At 44.2% G+C, this 23,543-nt stretch overlaps 1 protein-coding gene across 1 annotated transcript in view; it reads right to left on the bottom strand.

Moving 5' to 3' along the window:
• The window catches only part of RBM20 (RNA binding motif protein 20), a 191,804-nt gene that overhangs the window by 40,148 nt on the left and 128,113 nt on the right, over nt 1–23,543 (bottom strand). The window contains exons 2-6 of the mRNA XM_032178034.2: nt 17,409–18,492; nt 15,862–15,923; nt 14,859–14,950; nt 14,402–14,499; nt 1,732–1,872 (exon numbers count right to left, since the gene is read on the bottom strand). Coding sequence (XP_032033925.1) covers nt 1,732–1,872; nt 14,402–14,499; nt 14,859–14,950; nt 15,862–15,923; nt 17,409–18,492 — 1,477 coding nt within the window. The remainder of the gene's footprint in view (nt 1–1,731; nt 1,873–14,401; nt 14,500–14,858; nt 14,951–15,861; nt 15,924–17,408; nt 18,493–23,543) is intronic.

A 23,543-nucleotide genomic window follows, 5' to 3' on the forward strand; every position in this document is an offset into this window, starting at 1 on the left:
ATAAGATGGCCCTTTCCTGATCCCCAGGGTTACCAGACATTGTTCTTAATTATGTGTGTCTGTCCTGGGCTACGTCATGCCATGGAATCCCTCTGAGATGGGAGAGCCCACTAACCCACATTTCCTTGGAGGGGCAGTTGCGTATGTGGCCTTGAGCTGATCCCTATAAAACTTGCTATTTGGTGGTGATGGTGACAGCAAGAGACACAAGCTTTGGTTATTTGAGTTCTTACTTTCCTTATAAAGACAGAAACATACACAAAATTCAGGAACTCACAAACCCCTAGGCTTGAAGGAAGGCCATGTTGTTGTGAGTTGAAGAAAAAGGAAAACTCCCCGATTATGTTTCCACAGCATCTTTCTTCATTTAACTGATCTGATAAAACAGAGAGAAATGGGCTTCTCCACTCAACCTGTGTCTACTGAGAGTTCCAAAGAGACTGTTTTGACTGTGTATCAGTTTACCCCAGTAGCTGGTGTGGTGAATTTGTTGCTGCTATTGTTTTTTGGATTTGTTTGGTTCGTACTATACTGACAATATACTGATCCTGATTCCTCAATGCTGCAGGGGAAAGGGGACCAGTGACAGGGAAGCCCTCACTGTGTGCCCCTAACTCTCTCATTTCCTTAAACTAAATGGTCTAAACAAGCTCATTCCCTTCCTTCTCTCATATTTATTTCTGAATTTCAGATGCACAGCTTTTCTCCATGCTGTCATAGTCTATGGCATTAGCGTGGGCGACTAAGAAGTCAAGATTCTTTAGGGTTTTATTTCACATTCTGCCACCCAGCTTTCTAAGTGCCTCTTTCTTGATAAACATTTTAGCACCTCTAGCTCTCACTTGTCAAATGGGAATAATATTAATCTAGGGACTCTCACCACATCAATGTTACAAGCTGAATTCTGTGCATTTACCCAAAATAGAATTTCTGAGAAGCAGGAACAGAGACAAGTGAGTAGTCTCACTCCAGGTTGATGGAGAGAGATAGCTAATGACCTGATGTGGCTATGAGTCTCCAAAGTTCAGCCTTCTTTAAGAAAATAATTTTTCCTATGCCTGTTCCTCCGATTCATAAAGTAAAAATATTCATTAAAAGATAAAATATTCTGATTTCTGACTGTTGGGAGTATAAACTCCCCACCTGACTTTAGAAATGAAGACAAAGGTACTCCATCCCAAATGGCTCAGTCAACTCCTACAGGTTAAGGATTCTTAGTTCCTTAGACTTACTAAGCATCCATCCATTCTCACACTCCCACTCTCCTGCTGTGAGACAAAGGGCCTCACCTGCTGACATGAAGGACCAGGAAAAATACCTAGTCCCAAGTTTTTGGCTGGCTCCAAATCCAGGCCATCAGATAGGATAGGCTTAGAGGATAAGACTATAATTAGCTCAGGGGGTTGACAACACAGTGAAGAGATTCAAGTCCATAGATTTTTATTTTGGGTGCCAATTACCCTTTCTATGTGAATGAGCACCTCATTCCAAAGCATCTCCTCTCACCTCTAGGCAATTCACAAAGGCCTGTACCTATCACTAGAAGGACAGAGTGAAACTAGGGGAAACAAAAAAGCATCACCAGCAAAAACATCTATGCCATGCCAACAGAAGGCCAGCTACGCATCGCCTCTTTATTTTAAGAATGGCTTCTTTCAAAAATTATATCGTTCCCTTTCACTAATGTGTGGTCTGTCACATACACACTGGAGTGAAAGTACCCAGACCTACCTGATTAGTCGACTTCATGAGGATGTAATTAGTGACCTTTCCAAAGGGCAGCCCCAGGTTAATGACGTCATTCTCAGTGCAGCTTCCTTCAGGGAGATTGCAGATGTGCACCACGCGGCCAGCCCCTTTCCGCTGTGCAAACTAATGGGAACAAGGATCAGTAGTGGTATTCAGAAGACAGTTCCCTTTTCCCCTCTCTTCCAGACATTCCTAATGGCTATCTTTCCCCCAAACAATGATTGTAAAACTATACTTTACAAAATTAATGCAGAAAATATCCATTCACAGACACACATAAAATATCAATTTTATGCTATCTCTTTACAAAAGGATTCATAATATATATATATTTTTGAGACCGAGTCTCACTCCCGTCACCCAGGCTAGAGCGCAGTGGTGCAAACACGGCTTACTGCAGCCTTGACTTCCGGCCTCAGGTCATTCTCCCATCTCAGCCTCCCAAGCAGCTGGGACCACAGGTGTGCACCACCATGTCATAATAATGTTTTTTATAAGCAGTAACAACCAGGGCTGTGGAGAATATGAGGAAATGAGCATATCCATATGTTGCTAGTGGGAGGCTGAGTATCTATAAACTTTTGAGAATATACTTTAGTAATATTAAATAAAACAAAGTATACAGAGCCCATGATCCTACCATTCCACTCTTAGAAATGTATTCTATAGAAATAATAGCACCCCAATATGTGATGGCTCGCGGGCAAGAACATTTATCACAGTAATTTATTACGTGGCAAAAAATTTAGGGAACAGCCTGAATGTCCAACAATAGGGAAATGTTTGAGTAAATGATGGCTCAATCATAAAATGGAAAACTACATAGCCATGACAAGAAGGAGGTAAATGTACTGATATAGAATAATTTTTTTAAGAAGTCAGAGTCTTCCTGTACCACTCAGACTAGAATGCAGTGGCACAATCATAGCTCACTGCAGCCTTGAACTCCTGGGCTCAAGCCATCCTCCCGACTCAGCCTCCCGAATAGCTGGGACTATTGATGGCTTGAGCCATCACACCCAGCTAATTTTTTAATTTTTATTTTTTGTATAAACAGGGTCTTGTTGTATTGCCCAGGCTAGTCTAGAAATCCTGACCTCAAGTGATTCTCTCACCTTGGTGATATGGAATACTTTTTAAGACAGATTGTTAAGTTAAAAGCAGATTACCAAGTGGTATGTGTACTATGATGCCATTTTTTGAAAACAAAACAAAAATATATGAAAAAAGATAGATGAAGCAAGTGTTGTAAAATTTTGATAATTATTGGAATTGGGTGATGGGTGTACAAGGATTAATTATACTAGTCTCTACTGTTCTGTAGGTTTAAAAATTTTTGCAATAAAAAATGCTTAAAGAATATCAGCACATACAGACAAAGGTGTGGAGCATATATATCAACCTGTCAATGCTGGTTATCTTCAGAGGAGCAGAATGGGAAGGCAGTAAGATGAGACATGCTGAACCTTCTTCATATATACCTCACGCTGTTTGACTTACAATTCCAATAAAGAAAAAAGAACATAGAAAGTTTGTGGGAATCTAATACATATGCATTGATATTCACAGCAAAAACCTGTGGTTTAGGGCAGTGGTTTTCAAAATATTTTTAGCTTGGAATCCTTTCTTCAGATAAAACTGGTTTATCCCAATGTATTCAACAAATAAAAGAGGAGCTATTCTGGTCAAACCTTGGGGTCCGGCACCCTGGCACGACCCCCACCTGGCAGTCTCAAAGGCACCTCTAAGGAACACAGTTTGGAAACCAACATTTGGCCCTAATCAAAGCTTCTGGAGGGAGGAAGTGTGTCTGTTTTGTGTAAACCTTAACCAGCCTGGAATCTCTGGGAGGGTCAAGAATTAGTAACCACAAGCCAACCCAATGTGGAAGAGAAGGATATAATTTTCCGAACCTGAAACACATTCTAATAGCATAGTCTCCATTTGCATAATCACAATTCTCTATGTTAAACTGAACTTCAACATCTAATTACATTTGATGTGGGTACGACTCTGCTAAGGTAATACAGGGGGAAAGTCTAAGATGTCATCCCTAACAAGGGCTAATACTTGGGTAATTCTACCATGAAAAGCCCTCGTTTGTCTCATTTGAGCTGAAAACAATTACAGTCAATAAGAATTTCCTTTTATGGTTCAGCCCTGAATTGTTGAAGCCCAAGTGCCTCTTTCCAACCTTCCACTCTGCAATGTTCAGAGGTCAAGCACTTTCCCAAAGGGGAGCAAGGATTCAGGCAGCTCCCAGAGCAGCTCCTCATCTCCCTAAAGTGCAAATGGACTCTGCATCAGCTAGGAGACTTTGAGTCTGAGCCTGGCTAGTGAGGACTGAACCCTTCTGCAGAAACGAAAGGAGGAGTGCTATTAAGAAGCAGAATCTTTGCCTGCCATTAGTGTGAGTGTTCACTTAAAGATGCAGACACAGCTGAGCTTTCAAGCAGGGTAGAGTGGCTGGTCCTCTGAGCTTATCACAAGGAAGGCTGAGGCTGGGCGCTCTGCCTGGTCTCTTAGCGAGGCACATTTCTGCCCCTTGTGACTCTGCTGTGGTTGGCCTGTGCTAATGTGTGCCTGGACAACGGAGCGGACACCCAAGGCAGTTCCGGGCCTATCCTGCTCCTGGCTTATCCAGTTGCCTAGTGAACAGGCATGAGGGCCAGTGCCTCTCTCATTGTCTCCTCCAGACTGAAAGGACAACTCAAGAGGCTTTTATTGGAACATAGCACAGCAACTGCTGTTGCTGGGTAGTAGAAAAAACATCACAGCTGCCAGTCACCAAAGAAGAGAAGCATTCATGCTGAAGATGTCGTTACCAAAGGCACTAAGTGAATGAGTCTCAATTAAAATTTCCACTCAAATTTTAAAAAAACATCTTCTGAGTTCTTTCTCTTCCAAGATTTTAATCAGAAATAGACACTGGATTTTACCAATTCCCTTGGTGTCATTTATTAAGACACTAATGAGATTTTTAGTATTCTTCCAGATAATAGTAATTTGGAGCTTTCCAATTATGAGCTACATCAACTGCAAATGGTTATAGGAGTGCCAAGATATTGATCCCTCAGGCTGAAGGCCAAGTTCCTCCAGTGACCATGAGCAGCTTCTTCAGTTAAACCATTTACTTCAGCAGATTATTTTCTAAGTGAGCCATGAAATGAAAATCTTGAGAATCTCTAGGTTAATAGTTTGCTTTTGTGTGGTATCTGGCTTCAGGGCATGTGGTAAATCCTATCCAGTTAGAAAGATAAATTAATTTTTATGTGTTCTATTCTTTTGCCAATATTTTATTTAGGATGGTTCATCACGTTCTTTTCTGCCATTGATCTGAAATATCTTTTGGTTGTTGTTGAACTCCATTTAGGTTCAAAACCATATATGATTCATACAAGATGTAGAATAGTAGGTATTATCACTCTATTCTATTCTCATTACACTTTACATAAACATGGCTATTATTTGCCCTATGCCCTGTGGGAGATCTGAATGATGAGGGAAAAAGGGAGGGAGTGAGGGAGGAAAGTGAGAAGGGAAACAGGCAGGGTGAGGTCCCTGAGTGGTACATCAAAAGTACAGTTTGTACATCAGGGGCACTGGCAATCCTGAGTGCTCTTGAGCAAGCATCACCATGCTATGCAGTAATTCCCAACCTGGGCTCTCTTATAAGCCCTTAAAGATCTTTGAAGGTAATAATGCTACAGGAAGCAGGGGGCTAAACATTATTCTTTACATTGAAAAATGCGAGTTGAGATCATACTTTGAGTTTCTTTGTCAATATGGTAATCTGGTGTTAAATTCAATTTGGCCTGAGGATGCCTCCATACTTTGAGTTCTTATGTAAGGAACTGCAATTTAACTTAGCACATCAACTAGGTGAAAGCCTGAAGTAGTGTACTTTTCTAACAAATAGCTGAGTCTCAGCCAATCACAGCAGCCAAGCTTCAGTTAATCACAGGCAGCCAACTGATCAGACCATGTTCAAATTAGGCTAATATGAAGCTGTAACCTATCAAGCTCTTTCTGTATCTCGCTTCAGTTTTCTGCCCATAAATGCTGCCTGCCCACGTGGTGCAGTGGAGCTCTCTGAACCTCTTCCGGTTCTGAGGGCTGCCCAATTAAATTAAACTCTGTTAAATTTAATTCATTTAAAATTTGTCTTTTAACACTGATTAGCTCTTAGGCTAATCAGAAAGTCTAACTGGTGTGTCTCTGTCTTTGATTAATAAAAATGGGTCACTAGTTAGTTACTCATTAATACAAGCACTTTGGCAGATAAAATCTTTCCAAATATGAAAATGCGGGACAGTGGCTGCTTGGGGTGGAAGTAAATAATGAAAGGGGACTTGAGCTATAAAAAGCTTGGGACTTTCCAGTGGAAAGAACATCCTCCTAGAAGACAGAGGACCTGGGTTCAGTCCCCAGCTCAGCCACTGATTAGGTGCATGACAGAGACAAACTAGTTTCCTTTTCTGAGACTTAGTTTCCCCCCGTCTGGAACGAGGGAGGTGACCTATAGGTCTAAAGTCCTTTCCAGATGTAAAAAATACATACGCTTTTGTGGCTCTAAGTTCTAAAATTCCACTCCTCCCAGATGCCTTGACAAGCTAAACCCCAAGAACCAGGATAATGATAGCTTTCTCCAACTGTGCTCAGCATAAACAGGAAACCCCTGTCTTTCCCACTCCGTGTTCCAATGAATGTAATGTTTGTCCTCTCTCTCTGTGTAATTGGCTGTTTAACCATGCATCCATTCCCAAGCATGTTCATCTTTCAGACATGTTTGTCTGTGTTGGTGGTAGTCCCATCTTTATAGGACTAAAGATAAGCTCCAAGCAGTGAACACCTTGTTTATGAATCCTGCAGCTCCCTGAATAATTCTGCTGCCACGGTGGCTAGAAAAAGTTGAGATGATACACAGATGAACTACAGACATCTGGGCCTGGGGCCTCTCTGAGAACAGACTCATGTCAAGTGTGTGTTTTATAGTCACCAGGCACCAGGGTCAGGGCAGTGGGAGAATCAGACAGACCTGAGTCTGTGTCTGCTCCCCCTGTGACTAACTGTGGGCCAGTTACTGAATTTCTCCAAGCCCAAGTTGGCTTGTCTGTAAAACAGGGGTAATAAAAATTGATTCCACAGGACTGCTGAGAAGATGAAATGCCACCGTGAATGTATGGTGCTTTGGTGCAATGCCTGGCATTATGTAGGCTCCTGTAAATAATGTTTATCTCCTTCCTCCCCCAAACAGTTAAAGGATGTGTTACAATGATTCTGCATTGGGAAAAAATATTGCTGTGATTATGTAAGAGAAAGTCTGTATTCTTAGGAAATTCATGCTGAAAAAGAAGTGAAGAAGTACAATGTCACCAACCTACTCTAAAAATAATGATTTAAGGGAAAATGCATAGCTGATCAAATGATGGATAGATAGATAGATAGATAGATAGATAGATAGATAGAGGAAGATACAGAGAAAATGACAAAGCAAATGGGGCAATTAAATATAAAGGAGTAGTGAAGTTAATCCGGACAAAAGTTATATGGGAGTTCCTTATACCTTTTTGGTAACTTTTCTGTAAGTTTGAAATATATTAAAAGTTACCAAAAATAAATTTTAAAAGACATACTGTAGGGGAGAAGGGCAGGTCAAGGTGTTGATGGGCTCTGTCTGCTGAGTGCCCAGGAGCCACACATAAGACAGGTGCACTGAAAACTTTCTAGCAGAGGTCACATCTCTAACAGAACTAAGTTGCAGGGGTGTGACTAAAGCCCAAATTACCAAACTAAAGGGACAATCATGCTTTTTCAGCCTCAGGGAGGCTTTAGCCTGCCTGCAAGCCAGCACTGACCTTGAGTGCCCCCACATGGGATCAGGGGCCTGGGCTGTGCATTTTCACATGCTGGGGCTGCACCTTTAAAACCAGATGGTGCTCCTGATGGTTCATATGGCAGACCTCTCAACTGACCTCAACTCTTTTATAGCTGGGGAGAAATGCAAAAGAAGCAAACAGACTTGTATACTAAGATTCTGAGACCTTTCATTGCCCCTTGGTGCAGGTAGAAATAAGCTTCACAGATGAGTTCAAATAAGAGGCCCAAGTTCAAATAACTTAGAGTTGCAGTAAAAATATGGCTTAGGGCAACAGGCCTGCAAGGTGAGAGAGGTCTCTCAAACTGCTTCCTAGAGCTGCAAAGTGTAGATTTGATCTTCAGTAAACGATCTCTGTGCTCCAGCCTGATCTGTCTTAGATGTGACCTAATTTTATCTGGCACAGAGTCTGTGGGCCTCTGCTGGTTTTGTTCTAAACACGCCTAAGAGCAGATATGGCAAATATTTATCTCTCATGATGTTGATTTATAATCTGTTATGCAGACAGCAAGATGTTGATTTTGAACCTATTATGCAGATAGCAAATGGTTGCGAATTTGTAGCTATCGATCTTGGCTTAACTTGGAGGGTAGACACAGTTGCCTTTATTGATACTTTCAAATATTTTATAGAGCATATTAGCTCTGACTTAGAGTGAATTTACTTTTACTGGCAAATCCATAGGACTGCCCACGGATCCTGGACGATTCACCTGTTTAGCAGCTTCAACATCCCTGGAAACTATAGAGTCACAAAACATTAAAATTGGGAGGTCATCTGGTCCATGTTGTATATGAGGACACTGAAGCCTCAGAGAAGTCAAGGATCTTAATCTGTGGTCAATTAAACAGTGGCAGATTTGCGATTAAAACTCAGGTGTCACTGAAACAAACCTATCAATCACAGACTTGATAAATTAAGGTAAATACAAAAGTGAAGTTACAAAATAAGATAGGAACTATTTATGTTCTGATGTGGAAAGATATCTAGAAATCAATTTAAATATGTATTGAAAGCTTATGTTAAGTGAAAAAAACAAATTGTGTAACAGATTATATGACGTTATCTGGTTAGTGCCCCAAAAATTACTTTTACTAACGAAACATGTACACATACACTAGCTAGAGAGATATATACTTATAACAAAAGCATTTAACTTCTGTTTTCTCTGCAAAGTTGACTTTTCTTTTATATTTCTGTTACTGCTAAAATTGTTTACACAATGTTTACACTGCTTTTCCAACAAGAAAAAGTAAGATTTGTAAAAAGAACAAATTCCAAAACAAAACCTACCCAGGTCTCCTGTCTCCTCCTCTTTGCTCTCTTTGAAAAAGCACAAGGTGGCCCCTGCTGGAGGGACAGGAGCAATGACAGAGCTGGAATGGTGGGGGAGGCGGCTGGTAGCATATGCCACCTCAATTACTAGTCCTCATGCTCAAAGAAGTCAGGAGTCCAGAGTGCTCTGAGCCATGCATTCAGAGGGCCAGGGCAGACAGATGGATGTTCCAGAAACAGCCAGTAATCAGAGGTGCAGCCTGTGACTTACACTCTGGCCTTCCACAGACATTTCTATTTTCCTGAGCCTCCATTTCCTTATTTATACAAGTTCTCCAATGTGCATGGTCTTGGCGAGAAAGAAATAATAAAAACAATGTGTATCATCCCAGGTCAGGGTGGCCCATCTGTGACACTGGCACTAAATAAACTCCAAGGTGGTTGTGAAAACTGCAAGGTGGCTTTACAGGGACAGACACAGACAAAGTGCACCTCGGGCAGGCAGGCACAAGAAAACTACTAACAGGCTGAGAAAGCCCGGAGGCCCCTTCCAGAAACCTGATTACTCTGTTTATGACGACTCAGGCAGCCAGGGAGAAAGTGCCTGGCCTCAAATGGCAGGAGCTTAAGTGAAAGTGAACACCCATCTCTGGGGACCCTAGAGTGGGATGGGAGGGGCTGGGGACAGACACAAATTACCCCACCAACAGCAAACACAGCATACAACTGTCAGTGCAGTGTCCCGTCTCTGTCAAAAATAAACAGCCAACCTGGGCAACATGGCGACACCCTGTCTCTCCAAAAATTAGCTGAGTCTGGTGGCCCGTGCCTGTAGTCCCAGTTACTTGGAGGCTAAGATAGGAGGATCACTTGAGCCCAGGAGGTGGAGGTTGCAGTAAGCCATGATCACGCCACTGCACTCCAGCCTGGGTGACACAGCGAGACTCTGTCTCGATAAATAAATAAATAAATAACAATAAAAAGGAAAAGAAAAGAAAATGAGAAAAAAAGCTCAAACAAAAATAAACAAACAAACAAGGCAACGAAACACTCAGACTCCAACAGAGGTGGGAGAAGTTTAAATGCAGCCAAGTCTGTCCCCAGAAGGGCTTGGTGGCAGTGGCAGATGGTCTTTGCGGTCCTTTTAGATTTTGTGGCAGTTCAGTTATATTCTGAAGGCTCATTTCCAGAGCTCCGTGTCACTTTGGTCTTCTCTTGCTTAAAAACAGGGAGCTTTAGAGGCAGTAACTGCTCTTCGCTCCACAGACATTGGTGATATGATCAGACAGTGGCGGGATCCTGGCTGTTTCTGGTTTTACTCAAAAAAAAGTGTTTCTGAAAAGATGTATGTAAATGGAATCAGACATACAAAGTGCTGGCTCAGGACCAGACCTCACTTGTGGAGGAAAATGGGATCTCTATGGGGGCTGAAAGGGAGATAACCGGGGAATTTCATTCCCCTCAGTATTTCTTTTCTGCTTGCATTTTCACAATAAGCGTAAGTTTTGTAAGCAGAAAAACAATAGAAGTGTATATGCAAAAACAACTCACTGGGCACTCATTGGAACCTGGAAAAATATCCTTTGGCAACAGAGTAATCACCCCTTATCTTTGGGGTGATGTCTTTGGAGGTCAGTGTTTGTAGGCAGAAAGAAAATCAATAGTTTCTCTGAGGGACTCTCCTGCTACTTAAAGGAGCCTTGCAAAGTATTTTTCAAGAGTGGATTAATCATTTCTCCATTTCTCAGCTTGTCTTCAAATGTCAATGCTCTTGCATTTCAGGTTTTTCTCAAGAGAGGTACACCTGCATTCAATTCCACACGCTGGCAATGGCAAACCAGGGGACCAGCATCTGACAGAAGGATGTGAATGAACACCAAGCCACTGACAATGTAGGGATTGGCTGGGGCAGGCTTTGTCCTTGTCCCTCAGATAGTCTTGGGGAGGCTCATGTGACCAGCAAGATGTCACAGAAGTTATAATGATAAAACCAGACAAATGCTGACTCTCCCCTTCCACAGGGTCTGTAGAAAAAGCCTCCAAACATCTGAGTTCATCTTGGCAGATGCTGTCAGGGTGCAGAAGAATGTGGATACCAGGTATGGCTGGCCTCTTCATCTTGCTCCATGAGTGGCCAAGGCCAGAGAAGTCCCTGTCACCTGCAACGCAGCCTCGGAAACTCCCAAGCGGCTTGTGTGGTGGGGGAGGGGGAGGTGAGAGGGGCTTACTAAAGAGAAGGATCACAGCAAGGAAGAGACCCCTCAGATCCTTGCAGAGAGGCTGCAGGGCTTAGTGGTTACAAATGAGGCTTCCAGAGCTAGGCTGCCTAGGTTCAAGTCCCACCACCTCCATTTACCAGCTATGTGGCCACATATAAGGTACTAAGCTTCTCTAGGCCTCAGTTTCAATAGTATCCACCTCACGGGGTTGTCTAGAGGATTAAATGAGCTAATACAAAACAAAAATGCTAAGAACATATAGAGTACTATATAAATGTTGGCTATTGTTGTTATTATCATCCTACAATGACTGGGGCTCTCTGTCCCCTCCTAGCTCCCAAAATGTTAGCTCTCTGTCCCTTCCTAACTCCTCACAGAGAGCTGTCCCCTAGGTCTCTGTCCCCTCCTAGCTCCTAGCAAAATGTTTCTTATGTTGCTTCTCACCAGGCTCAAGCCAGATAAACTCCCCATCTCTAGGCGTTTGGAGGAAGTGGCACTCAGAGCTTCGAGGAATTAATTAGAATCAACACACAAATCATCAGATAGCTTGTGCTTGCCCACTGGTACGTAATTTAAAAGCACATTCATGGGAACCTCAAAACATCTCTAAGGTGGAGCAAGTGTGACCCTGGGTATTACTACACAGATTTGTGTAAGTGGAACACTGATACCAAGAGCCGGACAAAATCCTGTGGCCAGCAGACAGAGCCAGACTTAGACAGGATGGGTTCCCCCCCAACTCTTCACAGCCAAAATGGGTTAAAAGCGCTCGTTACTCAAGAACAGCCATGGTTACTTCATATGTACTTGACAGTTCCCAAATTATTGTCCCTGATATTATCTCATTTGATCCTCACAAGGGCAGGACAATACTGGATCTATCCCAAGCCTTGCTCCCACTGTCTAGCGCTGGCCACTGAACCAGAAGCCTGGGCTGCAGAGCTGCATGGGATGTTCTGAGATTCGAGGAATAATCAAAACAATAAATTACACAAGCTGGATGAAAACCCAGTTGTTTATCTTCCAAAGGCATTATTTTTCCCACTTAAGGAAACAGAGCCTCAGAGAAGTAAAGTGACTTGCCTGGAGACACACAGCAAGTGGCTCCCAAAGTAGGACTTGAACTCAGGTCCCTAGAGCCAAGTCCATAGGAAAGGGTCTCTGGCTCAATGGGCAGCACTGGAGGGTGGGGAAGAGGCCTGGGACAGACTGCAGAATGTCCTGCCTGTGTCTCTCCTCTCCCCACCCACCCCCCTTTACGGAGGGGCTCAGTTGATGCCATCTCTTCCCCGTACCCAGACCCAGGTTGGAGTCAGTTTACAAGCCCTGGCCCCTGCCCACCTGACACTCAATCCAGCCTCCCTCATTGTGGTCACAGTCCCTCCCCTTCGGTGCCTGGAGTGGGGTCTCAGGGCAGGGTTGTGAGCACAGAGGTGCCTCCATGGCCCACACCCCCATCAGGACACAAGGTCATGTTACCAGGAATCTGACCTCAGAGGAAAAGCCTCACTGGATCTAGCCATTGCAGTCTCCTGGGAAAGACCCGAAGCTGCCATTGACCTGGGCGTGGCTCTGAGCGAGCAGAGTGCAGAGAGGGAAACCACAAAATTCTCTTTCACCAAAATGTGGGCTTCCAGACAGGGACTCTCTTGAAGCGCTTCTCCTATTCAACATCACAAATCAACACACGCAAATAAACAGAAGCCTGGGTTCAGGCAGGCCTCACGTCTCATCACGAACCGCCTCACTTTTCCACTTACTCACTCCCCAGAGCCTGAGAGCTGCACTTCACAGCTTACTGGCCTAATGTTTTGCATGCCAACACGTAGAGGGGACAGCACGTGGAGACATGCTCTTGTTCACTTGTGTTCACTCAGAGGAGAAGAGAGAAACAGGCTGCAGCAACTCACACCACAAAAGCACAGGCACAGGCTAAGGCACACAAACAGGTGCCCTCCAGCAGGGTTCAGACAAATACATTTGTTTTACAGTTTTCCTCCCACTCCCCTTTCTCCTGCCCAGGGGAGAAGAAGAGAAGTCAGATGGGGGTGTAGGGTGGTGGCACAAAACAACTGAAACCCCAGAGAGAAGAGGAGCTGTCACCATTGGTGAAAAAGGAGAGATGAAGCTTAGGAGCTTTGGAGGACAAAAGTGTATATTGTAGAGACAGCAAAACTAAAAACAAACAAAAACATTATACGACACAAACCAGTTCCTCAAGGGGCCAACAAATGCTACTGGTGCATAGTCCTTACTTTCACACACTTTCTGGTTCAAGCTTCAAAATTACCCTCTCATAGGAAACAATCCACTTCAATAAAACATCAAATAGTCTTTTAAAAAAACCATAAAAAGCTCAAACTTTTTTTTTCTAAGCCAGCGCTGAATGCTAGAAAGTCCAGGAATGCCTTTAACTTTAAGGATTTATGTCAGCTTCTTAAGTCATATGTTGCAATACTAGATGAACTGGATTAAACAGCTCTTCACTTCTGTCTGGGGTTGTTTTTCTGAAAGACACAAAGCCAGATCAGCACCTCTAGGCCCAGACATAGCAGGTGATACTACAAACGCTTGACAACAACAGTGACAATGGAGAAAATTGTTTTTTTGTTTGTTTTGAGACGGAGTCCCGCTCTGTCACCTGGGCTGGAGTGCAGTGGCACGATCTCGGCTCACTGCAACCTCTGCCTCCCGGGTTCAAGTGATTCTCTTGCCTCAGCCTCCCAAGTATCTGGGACTACAGGCACACACCATTCGTGAACCAATCTATGGCCAGAAAGTGTGATGATCTCCTTGGCTGCCTGAGTCACATGCTCACCTCACTTCTGGTCATGTCATCTTGGAAACTAGAGAAGTGTGATTCCCAGAGTGGAAAATTGAATGGTACCAGGTATAAATGGGTCTAGACCTCAAAAGCAAGCCAACTCTCTATAAAAAAAAGTGTTAACATCCTCCCAGCCTGTGGCATGTCAGGTGCATACTGAGCATGAAGAACACAGTGCTAGGGAAAGCAACAAGCATTTCAGGGTGACTGGCACAAAGAGAGGTATTTGAGGCAGGGCATGGTGGCTCACACCTGTAATCCTAGCACTTTGGCCACCTGTAATTCCAGCACTTTGGGTGACCGAGGCAGGAAGATCACTTGGGGCCAGGAGTTCAAGGCTGCAGTGAGATATGATTGCACCATTGCATTCCAGCTTGGCTGTCTCAAATAAACAAACAAATAAATAAACTAATAATCATTTTCATTAATTTCTGGAGAAAATATTTCTGTACTCACAGTTGTCCCCGCAGAAGCCAAAGGAAATGTGGGGCTTGACTGAGCGAATGACCTTGCTGGAATGGGCACGTATGATGTTCCAAGATTTGAGGCATAATCTAAATGATGAATTACACAAAGTCAATGAAAACCCAGAATGTAACATCAAAAGTCATTATTAGGACATAAGCAGGCATAGAAAACTGAACCTTTCCCCTTCACATATTATTAGTGATTGGCATGACTATACCTCTGGACATGCTGATAATCAGCAAAGCTTTATGTCTCAAGTATCTCAGAGAATACTGATAGGCCCAGATAGCAGGCCCAATGCATTTTAGTGTCTTGGGATCTGTTTGCTTTCTACATGCATAAGAAGGGGACATCAGGGAAGTCCTGGTTATTAAAGACGGGACATAATGTGCCTGTGGGAAGCCCACTTCTGCTTCAAGCTGCTGACCTGTAGGGCCTTGCTCACCTTCATTCCCAGCAGGGTTATAAACAGCTGTGCTGTTGGGAGAAGCACACAATGTTCCCTCTGCCGAACCAAGTATACACCGGATGCCAGCACTGGGGAGGGCGAGAAAGGGAAACCGGCTCCTCAATAAGTTAAACAAAGAATTAGCATGTGACCCAGAAATTCCACTCCTAGGTACAGACCCCCAAATAGTTGAAAACAGGTGTTCAAACAAAAACTGTACCCAAACGTTCCTAGCAGCCCTATTCACAACAGTCAAAAGGTGGAAACAATCCAAATGTCCATCAAAAGATGAATGGATAAACAAAAATGTGATATATACATGTAATAGAATATTGTTCAGCCCTAGAAAGGTGGTACATATTACAACATGGATGGATGTACCTTGAAAATGTTACGTTAAGTAAAACAAAACAAAAAAAAAGCCAGTCACCAAAGGCCACATATCATATGATTCCATTTACAGAAATGTACAGAACAGGCAAATCCATAGAGACAGAAAGCAGATTGGTGGTTGCCAGGGGCTGGCTTAGGGGGAATAGGGAGTGATTACTTAATGGGCATGAGGTTTCCTTTTGGAGTAATGAAAATATCCTGGAACTAGAGAGTGGTAACATTTGCATAATCTTGTGAACGTGCTAAATGCCACTGAATTGTATACTTCAAAGTATTTAAAATAGTAAGTCCTATGTGAAATTGACTACAATGAAAAAAGTGAAAGCCAGAAAAGGGAGGCACACGCGCACCCACACACACGCAGTTCCCGCCTCTGCCTGGTGTTTTCTGGCTAGCATTTACCACCAGGGATGCTGTAATTTTCTTGTTCATTTTGTTTATCATCTCTCTGGCCCCTGTGAAGCATAAGCTCCTTGAGGGCAGGAACTTTGCCTGTTCTGGTCTCTGCTATTGCCCCAGGACTCAAAGCAGCGTGTGACACACAGTAAATGCTCAGTGAATATGTGTTGAGCCTATGCATGAGCCTGTCCTCCTGAACAGTACTTACTTTTCAGAGAAGACCAGGCATTTCTGAGCGTGCAGCTTCCCTTTCACATGAAGCTCCCAGTCCTAGGTCAGAAGGAAAGAAAAGTGATCAAAGTAGAACTGAGTCCATGGGAAGGCAAAGGATGAGCACAGAGACACTGGCCAGGCAGGGAGCACAGAGTGCCCAGAGGCTGGACCACTCCTGCAGACACATCCCCCCACCCTCCAGCTCTCCCTTCCAGGCTCCTCCCGCCGTTCCTGCCTCCCCATCCGGCCTTTGCTCCATCAGCTCCTCATCCACACATCTCATGCCCATCTTGAACAGAAGCCAGGACTCACAAATTGGATTCCCTCTACCCCTCTCAATGGACCCTTGTACCCACCACCTACCTCCCACCTCCCACCCCTTCTCCTTTCCCCCAGGAAGACCCCACCTATTTCATATCCAGTTGGGAGAATCTGGCAGGTAGATTCACAGTGACTTACAAAGCCTTAGAAAAGGTTCATGAGAGACAAAATCCTTGAGCACCTCCCCGTGTCAGCTAGTCCCCTCCCAAGACTGGAGGTCAGAGGGCATGTCCTATCTGGGTCACAGGGATGCACTTGGATGATGTGACCCAAACAGAGGTGAATGACATGCTGCAGTGTGACTCACACTCGGCAAGGACATTATTATGCTTTTAGACAGGATGAGAGATGGGAGGCGGGGCAGCCCAGTGTTCAAATGGTGCAGGCTCTGGAAGGGTCAGGCCCACATTTGAATCTCCACTCTGCCACTTTCAAGCTGGGGAGGTGGCGGGGGGAAGGGGCTGAGAAAGTCATTTCATCTCTCTGGGCCTCAGTTTTCTCATCTGTAAAGTGAAAATCATAATAACATCTACCTCATAAGAGTTACTGCTGGCACACAGAAAGGGTTTAATATATGGTATTTTTTATAATTGTTATTGCTTCAAAATATTTCACTGCATCTGCAATATATTTTTTGGGGGGAAATTATATTATCATATACCTCTGTTTGCAGCAACTCAAAGCATTTCCCAACCACCAGGAAGGTGTCATGAGACTCTATCTCCATTTTGCTGATGGGGAAGCTGAGCTCTCTATAATAATTTGTCTAGGTTCCAAGGGGGACTTAATCTGTTTCCCCTGATCCAAAATTCTGCTTCTTTTCCTTTCTAACTCACTACAATATGGGTACTCAAGGGGCAGTAGCTTCTAGGCATACCACAGGGGAGAAGCCCTCCACGAGAAGGCAGGAAACTTGAGTTCCTGAGCCCCTTCTCTGCAACCCAGGTGGGGTCCTTTGCTCCCCTACTCAGCCTCAGCTTTCTCATCTATAAAAAGTATATAAGAATTTCTGACTCACCTTCAAGCAAGGGACTGGTCCTGATACATTTCTGAAATTCCTTTGGGTCATAATACCTATGATTTTTGGTCAAGAATACTGATGGCAAAATTCTGTTACCCCAATGCAACAGTTCCTTGCCCATTGGCAGCATAAGTTGGGTCGTGGGGAAAGGCCTGCCCAGGCTTCTAGCTGTGGCTCCCAGCCTGTCTTGGACAACTCACCTTCAAATCAAACACCTTCTTGTCACAGATGCTACAGATATGCGGCAAGTGGAGGGGGGCCACACCGTGAAAGTCGTTTAGCTCATGAGCCTGCAGGGGCCGCACAGATAGCAACGCCTGTTCCTCCTTGGCCCTCCGCCCAGCACCGATGAAACCCTGTTTGCTGTTGTTAAGCCGACCCCCGAAGGAAGGAGGTGTCCTGTCTGAGGTTGGTTCCTCGGGGTCGTACAGCTCATAGGGCTGGTTGTGAGGTGGAGGCCACATGGGACCTGCTGCGAGATCAGGCTTGCTTTGGCCCGAGAATCCATGGGGGCTCTCCCATTGGCTGTTTGTGCCCTGCAGCAGTGGCCCGACCTCGCTTTTCAGGCCCGCAGCCTGCTCAGCTGGAAATCCGCCGGCCACATGTGAACCTTGGGAGTTGGGTCCGTAAAAATCTTTGGAAAAGGCAGCTTGACCATCCTGCCCTGTGTGGCTGTAGTGCCCTTCATAGGTCACACTGCCCGAGGTTGAGGCCGAGGCTGGCAGGAGGCCGGGCTGACCATCTGTTTCAGGGCCATATGTCTGGCCAGAGCTGGCTTTGCCATACTCATAGAATCCTGCTGTAGCTGGAGCAGGCCCAGTCTTGCCAATGCCCAAGATGACTGCTGGCTGGCCAGGGGTCTGAGGCATTACCCCAGTGAAAGGATGCATCACCATGGCACTGGGTGGCTGGTTGGGAAGGTTTATGGAGGGTCCGGGGCCTCGTGTCTGGCTGGGGGGTGAAAAGGCAATTGCATTAGAGGGAAACCGGGTACTGGGTATGGCTGCAGCATGTTGGGGAACCCCAGCATGGCCGTGGGGGCCACTGATCACAGACGGATGCCTCAGTTGATTGAAGAGAGGCTGGGACATGGCCACTTTGGAGAGGACTTGGTTCAGGACTGTGGCGGCTGCAGTGTTGTTGGTGACAGCTGTCTGTGCCAGCTTCAGCCGGTGGAGGGTGAGCTGGGCCTGCAGTTGAGCCAGTTGGAGACTGGCAGGTGAAGGAAGCAGAGGGTTCGGGTTACTGACCGAGAATGGGTTCTTGTCCAGGAGCTTGGCGGCACTGCGGGAAGACAGAGGTCTAGATGCACAGCTGGTTTTCAATGAGGGGGGCAAGGGGCTGTTCTTTGTTATCTGTGGTTCCCCCTCCCACATAAACAAGACCTTCCCACGTTGGTCCCACATACAAGTGAATCTGCAAAAACCTGTGCTCACACATACACATTAAAAAAAAAAACTCCAATGGAAAAATTATATGACAGAATGTTCAATCTCACTAGTAAGTAGAAACATAAACTAAAACCATTCAAAACAAATATTTGCCTAGCAAAATAGCAATTTTTTAAAATGGCACTCTGTGTTGGAGAGAGAGTAGAATAGGCACAATGTCAATGATAATCAACGCATACAGTTTGTTAAAAGATAGTCTAACAAAATGCATCTATTATAGCCATATTATTTGACCCTGGAATTCAATTATATAATCTAAACTGAGAAAATGAGCTCAAATGCAGACAAAATTTGATACCCAAAGATGCTTAATACTATATTATTTAAGAGTCCAAAGTTGAAAATTACAAATATCCAACAATAGGGAGATGGGATTTGAACTGAGGAAATTATGATACACCAACATAATAAAATATTAAGTAACCATTACTATTGGTGTTTAAATTTCTACTTTATTAGGTATCATTTAGGACATTCAAAAAAGAGTACCCAGCACCAAGCTTAAGATAGAGAGCATTCCAATACGATAAATCTCCCTTGGTTACGTGCTCTCCCCACCTCACCCTTCCCCATGATTGCCAATGGTAAACATTATCTTGAATTTGCCAAAGTCTCTGTTACAAAAAACAAAAACAAAACCACTTTAATGACATGGGAAAATCTATATGCTCTAATGTTAAGTGAAAAAGGCAGGCTTAACAATTGCCTACAGAGTGAATCGTGTTTACATTTGTGCCAAACATATTTTCATCCTTGTCCTCATTTCACATCCAAAAGTAACATGAATTGTCTTCCTGTCCGAATATAGGCACAAACAAATTCAGCATCTCCTATACTCTCACAACACAAACCATTTCTGACACTAGATGTGTGGGAGGTTTTCTCCACACACCAAGCAAGCAACCAGTTCTGCAGTAGACACCAGCTGGGTGTCTGCCAATTTAGTTCTGACACTACCTGGGGAAAGCGTCAGATCCCACAGGTTGATGGCTCAGCCCCACAAGACTGTCCCCCGACTTTGGATGTCAATCACAAGCCCCAGGTTGTTTTACTCGTGCTTCTGACCAACTGGCTGTAAATCAGAATTAGACTAATTTGCTAGAGAGGCTCCCAGAACTCAGGGAGATGCTTAGTTTTACCGGTTTATTAGAAAGGATATATGACAAAGGATGCCAATGAACACCAGATGGAAGAGGTGCATGGGGCAAAGTGTGTGGGAAGGGGTGCAGAGCTCCCACATCCTGTCGGGCAACCCCCCCCCCTCCAGGAACCTTCACATGTCCCAGTCCTTTCTGGGTTTTTATGGAGGTTTCATTGCACAGGCATGATTGATTAAATCATTGGCCATTGGTGATCAACTCTACTTTCAGCCCCATTCCCCTTCCCTGAGGTTATGGGTGGGGCTGAAAGTCCCAACGCTTCCATCCTGCTGTGGTCTTTCCAGTAACCAGATCCCAACCTAAAGATACCTAAGGGGCTGCCAGACATTTGTCAACTCATTAGCATACAAAAATGCCAGACATTTGTCAACTCATTAGCATACAAAAAGATATTTATCCGATTCCAAAGACTTTTGGAGTTGTATGCCAGGAAACCTGATGAAGACCAAATCTCACAATATCACAGTTCCCTTCAACTGAGCTCTCAAACCCAACTAGCATAAGGAATAACCAAAAAATTACAAGTAAAAAAATATGAGTTTGAGATAGTGGGCAATAGTAGACTCTCACCGAATCTTACTGCAGAAAGGGTGTCCGTCTGACATGTGTCTTTCATGTGACCTATATTGGTTGGTTATAGTGGTTTCTGGACCACAAATCAGTGTGCATGGTCTGGAAACTGGAAAGACTTTCCCAGAATGTCTGGGATATGTGGTTACCACAGGCAGGGAGGGAACCTTTGGTTAAGACCATATTTTCCAGGTTTTAAATTCCCCTCTGAAAAGTGGGTGTCATCAGGAAATATGTTCAGGATGTTGATGAACTAGAATTCTGTGACATTTGAACCGGAAGAAGGGGACTGGGAAACTGGAAATTGGGGTTGCCATAGACAATGCGTGCTGTACAATAAGCATGCTTAGGCAGTACAGGGTAGACACTGCATAACTGGGACACCTTAGTCTCTACTGTTACAGGTTCTGTACAGTAAAAATCCAACGATAATGAAACAAAAACGAGAGAGGCTGGGGGCTAGCTCAGCTGAGGAGGAAAAGGGAGACATGGCAAGTGACATGGGCTGCCACACTGTCTTGTTGGAAGGGAGTTCCCAGAACATCAGGCACACCCACATTTAAATGTAAGTACAAAGCACATTTGAAAGCCAGATAAAATGCCTTTGTTATTCTTTCCCATTTGCATGAAAAATCAAAAATTGCCTATAAGTTGTTAAAAAGACACCACCTTCCTCAGCCAGCAGCCCTGCTATGCTCCAAGGGCAGAACAGGCTGGCTGCATTTTAAAATACTGGGGAAGAGGGCACTCAAAGTTAAAGGTAGTTACAGCCCTGTTCTCTTTTGGGGAGCTGGGCTGGTTGCAAACAAGCCTTGGGGATCCCTGGGGGACCCAGCACAAATTCAACAGCAGCAGAATGGGGAGGGACCGATGTCTATGTAGGCACGAATACGGAAGGAAGAGGAGAATGGATGGTCAAGAGTCTGATGATAGATTTTGACTTGTGTAGTATTAAGTAGCTGAGCTTTAGAAAAGCAATTAAGCTTAACTCAAAACCCTGGCCACACAGGGCCAACTCTTCCTCCCAGGTTTGTCCATCATGCAGCCTGTTCTTGCTAACAAGGCGATAATGAGGTGCCAAGTTGGTTTCCATGACCAGAGTAAGACAAGGTTGGTTTTGTTTTTCCCAAAGAAGTCAGCTCTATTTTCTAAAATTGCATTCTGGGCAGGAGGGAGCTCTTAGTAGAGATTCCCCTTTGCCCCTGAAAGGACACGTGAGGAAGGGCTTTCAACTGGGAAAGCCAGCCACGCTGGGTATTTGCAGGTCAGCCATGGGAAACCTGTCCTTTTCAGAGTATGGCCCAGGTTACAGACGTTAACCCATTCAGATTCCGCAAAAAAAATAAGAAAACTAACCAGGTTTTCTTCTTAACTTTTGCTTTGACTAGAAAATTTTCATCATTCCCAACTTTAGTCAACCTTGAGTAGAAGTGATTTCACGTGAATCATCAGAGCTGAGCACCTGTTTTGATCCAAATACCCTAGACGAAGAAAAAACACATCACACTATTTTTAAAGCCCTGAAATTCTTAGCCTGCAATAGTTAATAACCTGAAATTGAGGTACATATAGTGATCATATTGCTGAACCAAAAATTGGGTTGCATGATCTGACACCCCTGGAAGCTGGAACTGATGTCTCCTGCTGTCTTCCCACTGCTTAGTTTGTCACTTTTATATCACTCAGCACATCCTGCGCCTTGGGTTAAAAATAATTGCGTGCGTGCCTTTCTACTCCATTAGACATAAGTTCCACAAAAGAAAGGAGTATGTCTTGGAGAATCTTGTATTTCCTCAGCACACTGCCTCCCACTTTATGGGCACAAAGTAATTGCCGTGAACAAAATGAAGAAGGAAGATAATGGGTATGGCTCATCAGAATCTGGTGGCTTTGAGGCAATATGGACACCTCTTTTACAAGTACCCAATTCTGTGGAGAAAAACCCACAAACAGCTCAAAAAGGACAACCTAAATACACCCAAGAAGCAAATAAATTTTGCTGTTGTAAATAACAACCTACAAGCAGGTACAAAGTCACCCTCCTAGGGGACTATCTACAATTTCCCACTCCAATGCAGGAGCTTCAGTATACCCTTTCTCTGTCTAAGTCCAGGTTTTTAAATTGAGTGGATAATCCCTGCAGTAGGCTGAATAATGATTCCCCCAAAATGTCCACATTCTAACGAACGGAGGCTGTGAATATGTTATCTTACATGGTAAAGGGGACTTTGCAGATGTGATTGAATTAAATACCTTGATTATCTGAATTTCTGAATTTAATTTGGTATGCCCAATGTAATCACAAGAGTCCTTCTAAGACAGAAGCAGGAGGATCAGAGTCAGCGAGAAGATATAAGGATGGAAACAGAAGTCAGAGAGGAGAGAAGACACTTTGCTGCTGGCTTTGAAGATGGAGGAAGGGGCCATGAGCCAAAGAAATGCAGGTAGCCTCTTAGAAACTAGAAAAGACAAGGAAACAGACTGTCCCTTAGAGCCTCCAGAAGGAACTAACACCTTGACTGTAGTCCAGTGAGGCTAGTTTTGGACTTCTGGCCTCAAGAACTGTAATATAATACATGTATGTTATTATAAGCTGCTAAATTTGTGGCAATTTGTTACAGCAGCAATAGAAAACCAACATAATTCCCAAGACAATTAGATGCAAAAGCGGCTTCCGCTAGAGAGGTGGTGGTAGGTGTAGGGGCTGATTGGATCTTCATGGTATGAATTGATCCCCCCAGAGTACAGACCATCTGACCAAACATCCAAAGACCCTCTGGGAATGTAGTTAGGGGCCAATTCTGCACAAATAGGGGCCCATGCAATGTGTCTCAGACCGGGCCAGTCCAAGAACCACATCCCTCTGGCTACAATGATTGGCTCAAGGGGGAACACCTTCTGATACTTTGTTGGAGCTATCAGGCATGATTCTCTGTCATGCCACAGTTGCTAAATCGTTGTTAAGCCATCACTTAATGACAGCCTGCTTGAGAATAAAGCCAACTCAGAAGATGCTGGCCTGAAGACAGAGGTACAGGCAGCTCCCTGATGACCTCCTAGGAATGCCTTGAGCCAGCTTTTCCTGAATCCACCCTGGACTTTGCTGGACATGAAGCAATGCATTTCCTTTATTTGCTTCAAGAAAGCCAACCTA

This window comes from Hylobates moloch, unplaced genomic scaffold, assembly GCF_009828535.3.
Source record: "Hylobates moloch isolate HMO894 unplaced genomic scaffold, HMol_V3 SCAFFOLD_3, whole genome shotgun sequence".
Taxonomy (NCBI): Eukaryota; Metazoa; Chordata; class Mammalia; order Primates; family Hylobatidae; genus Hylobates; species Hylobates moloch.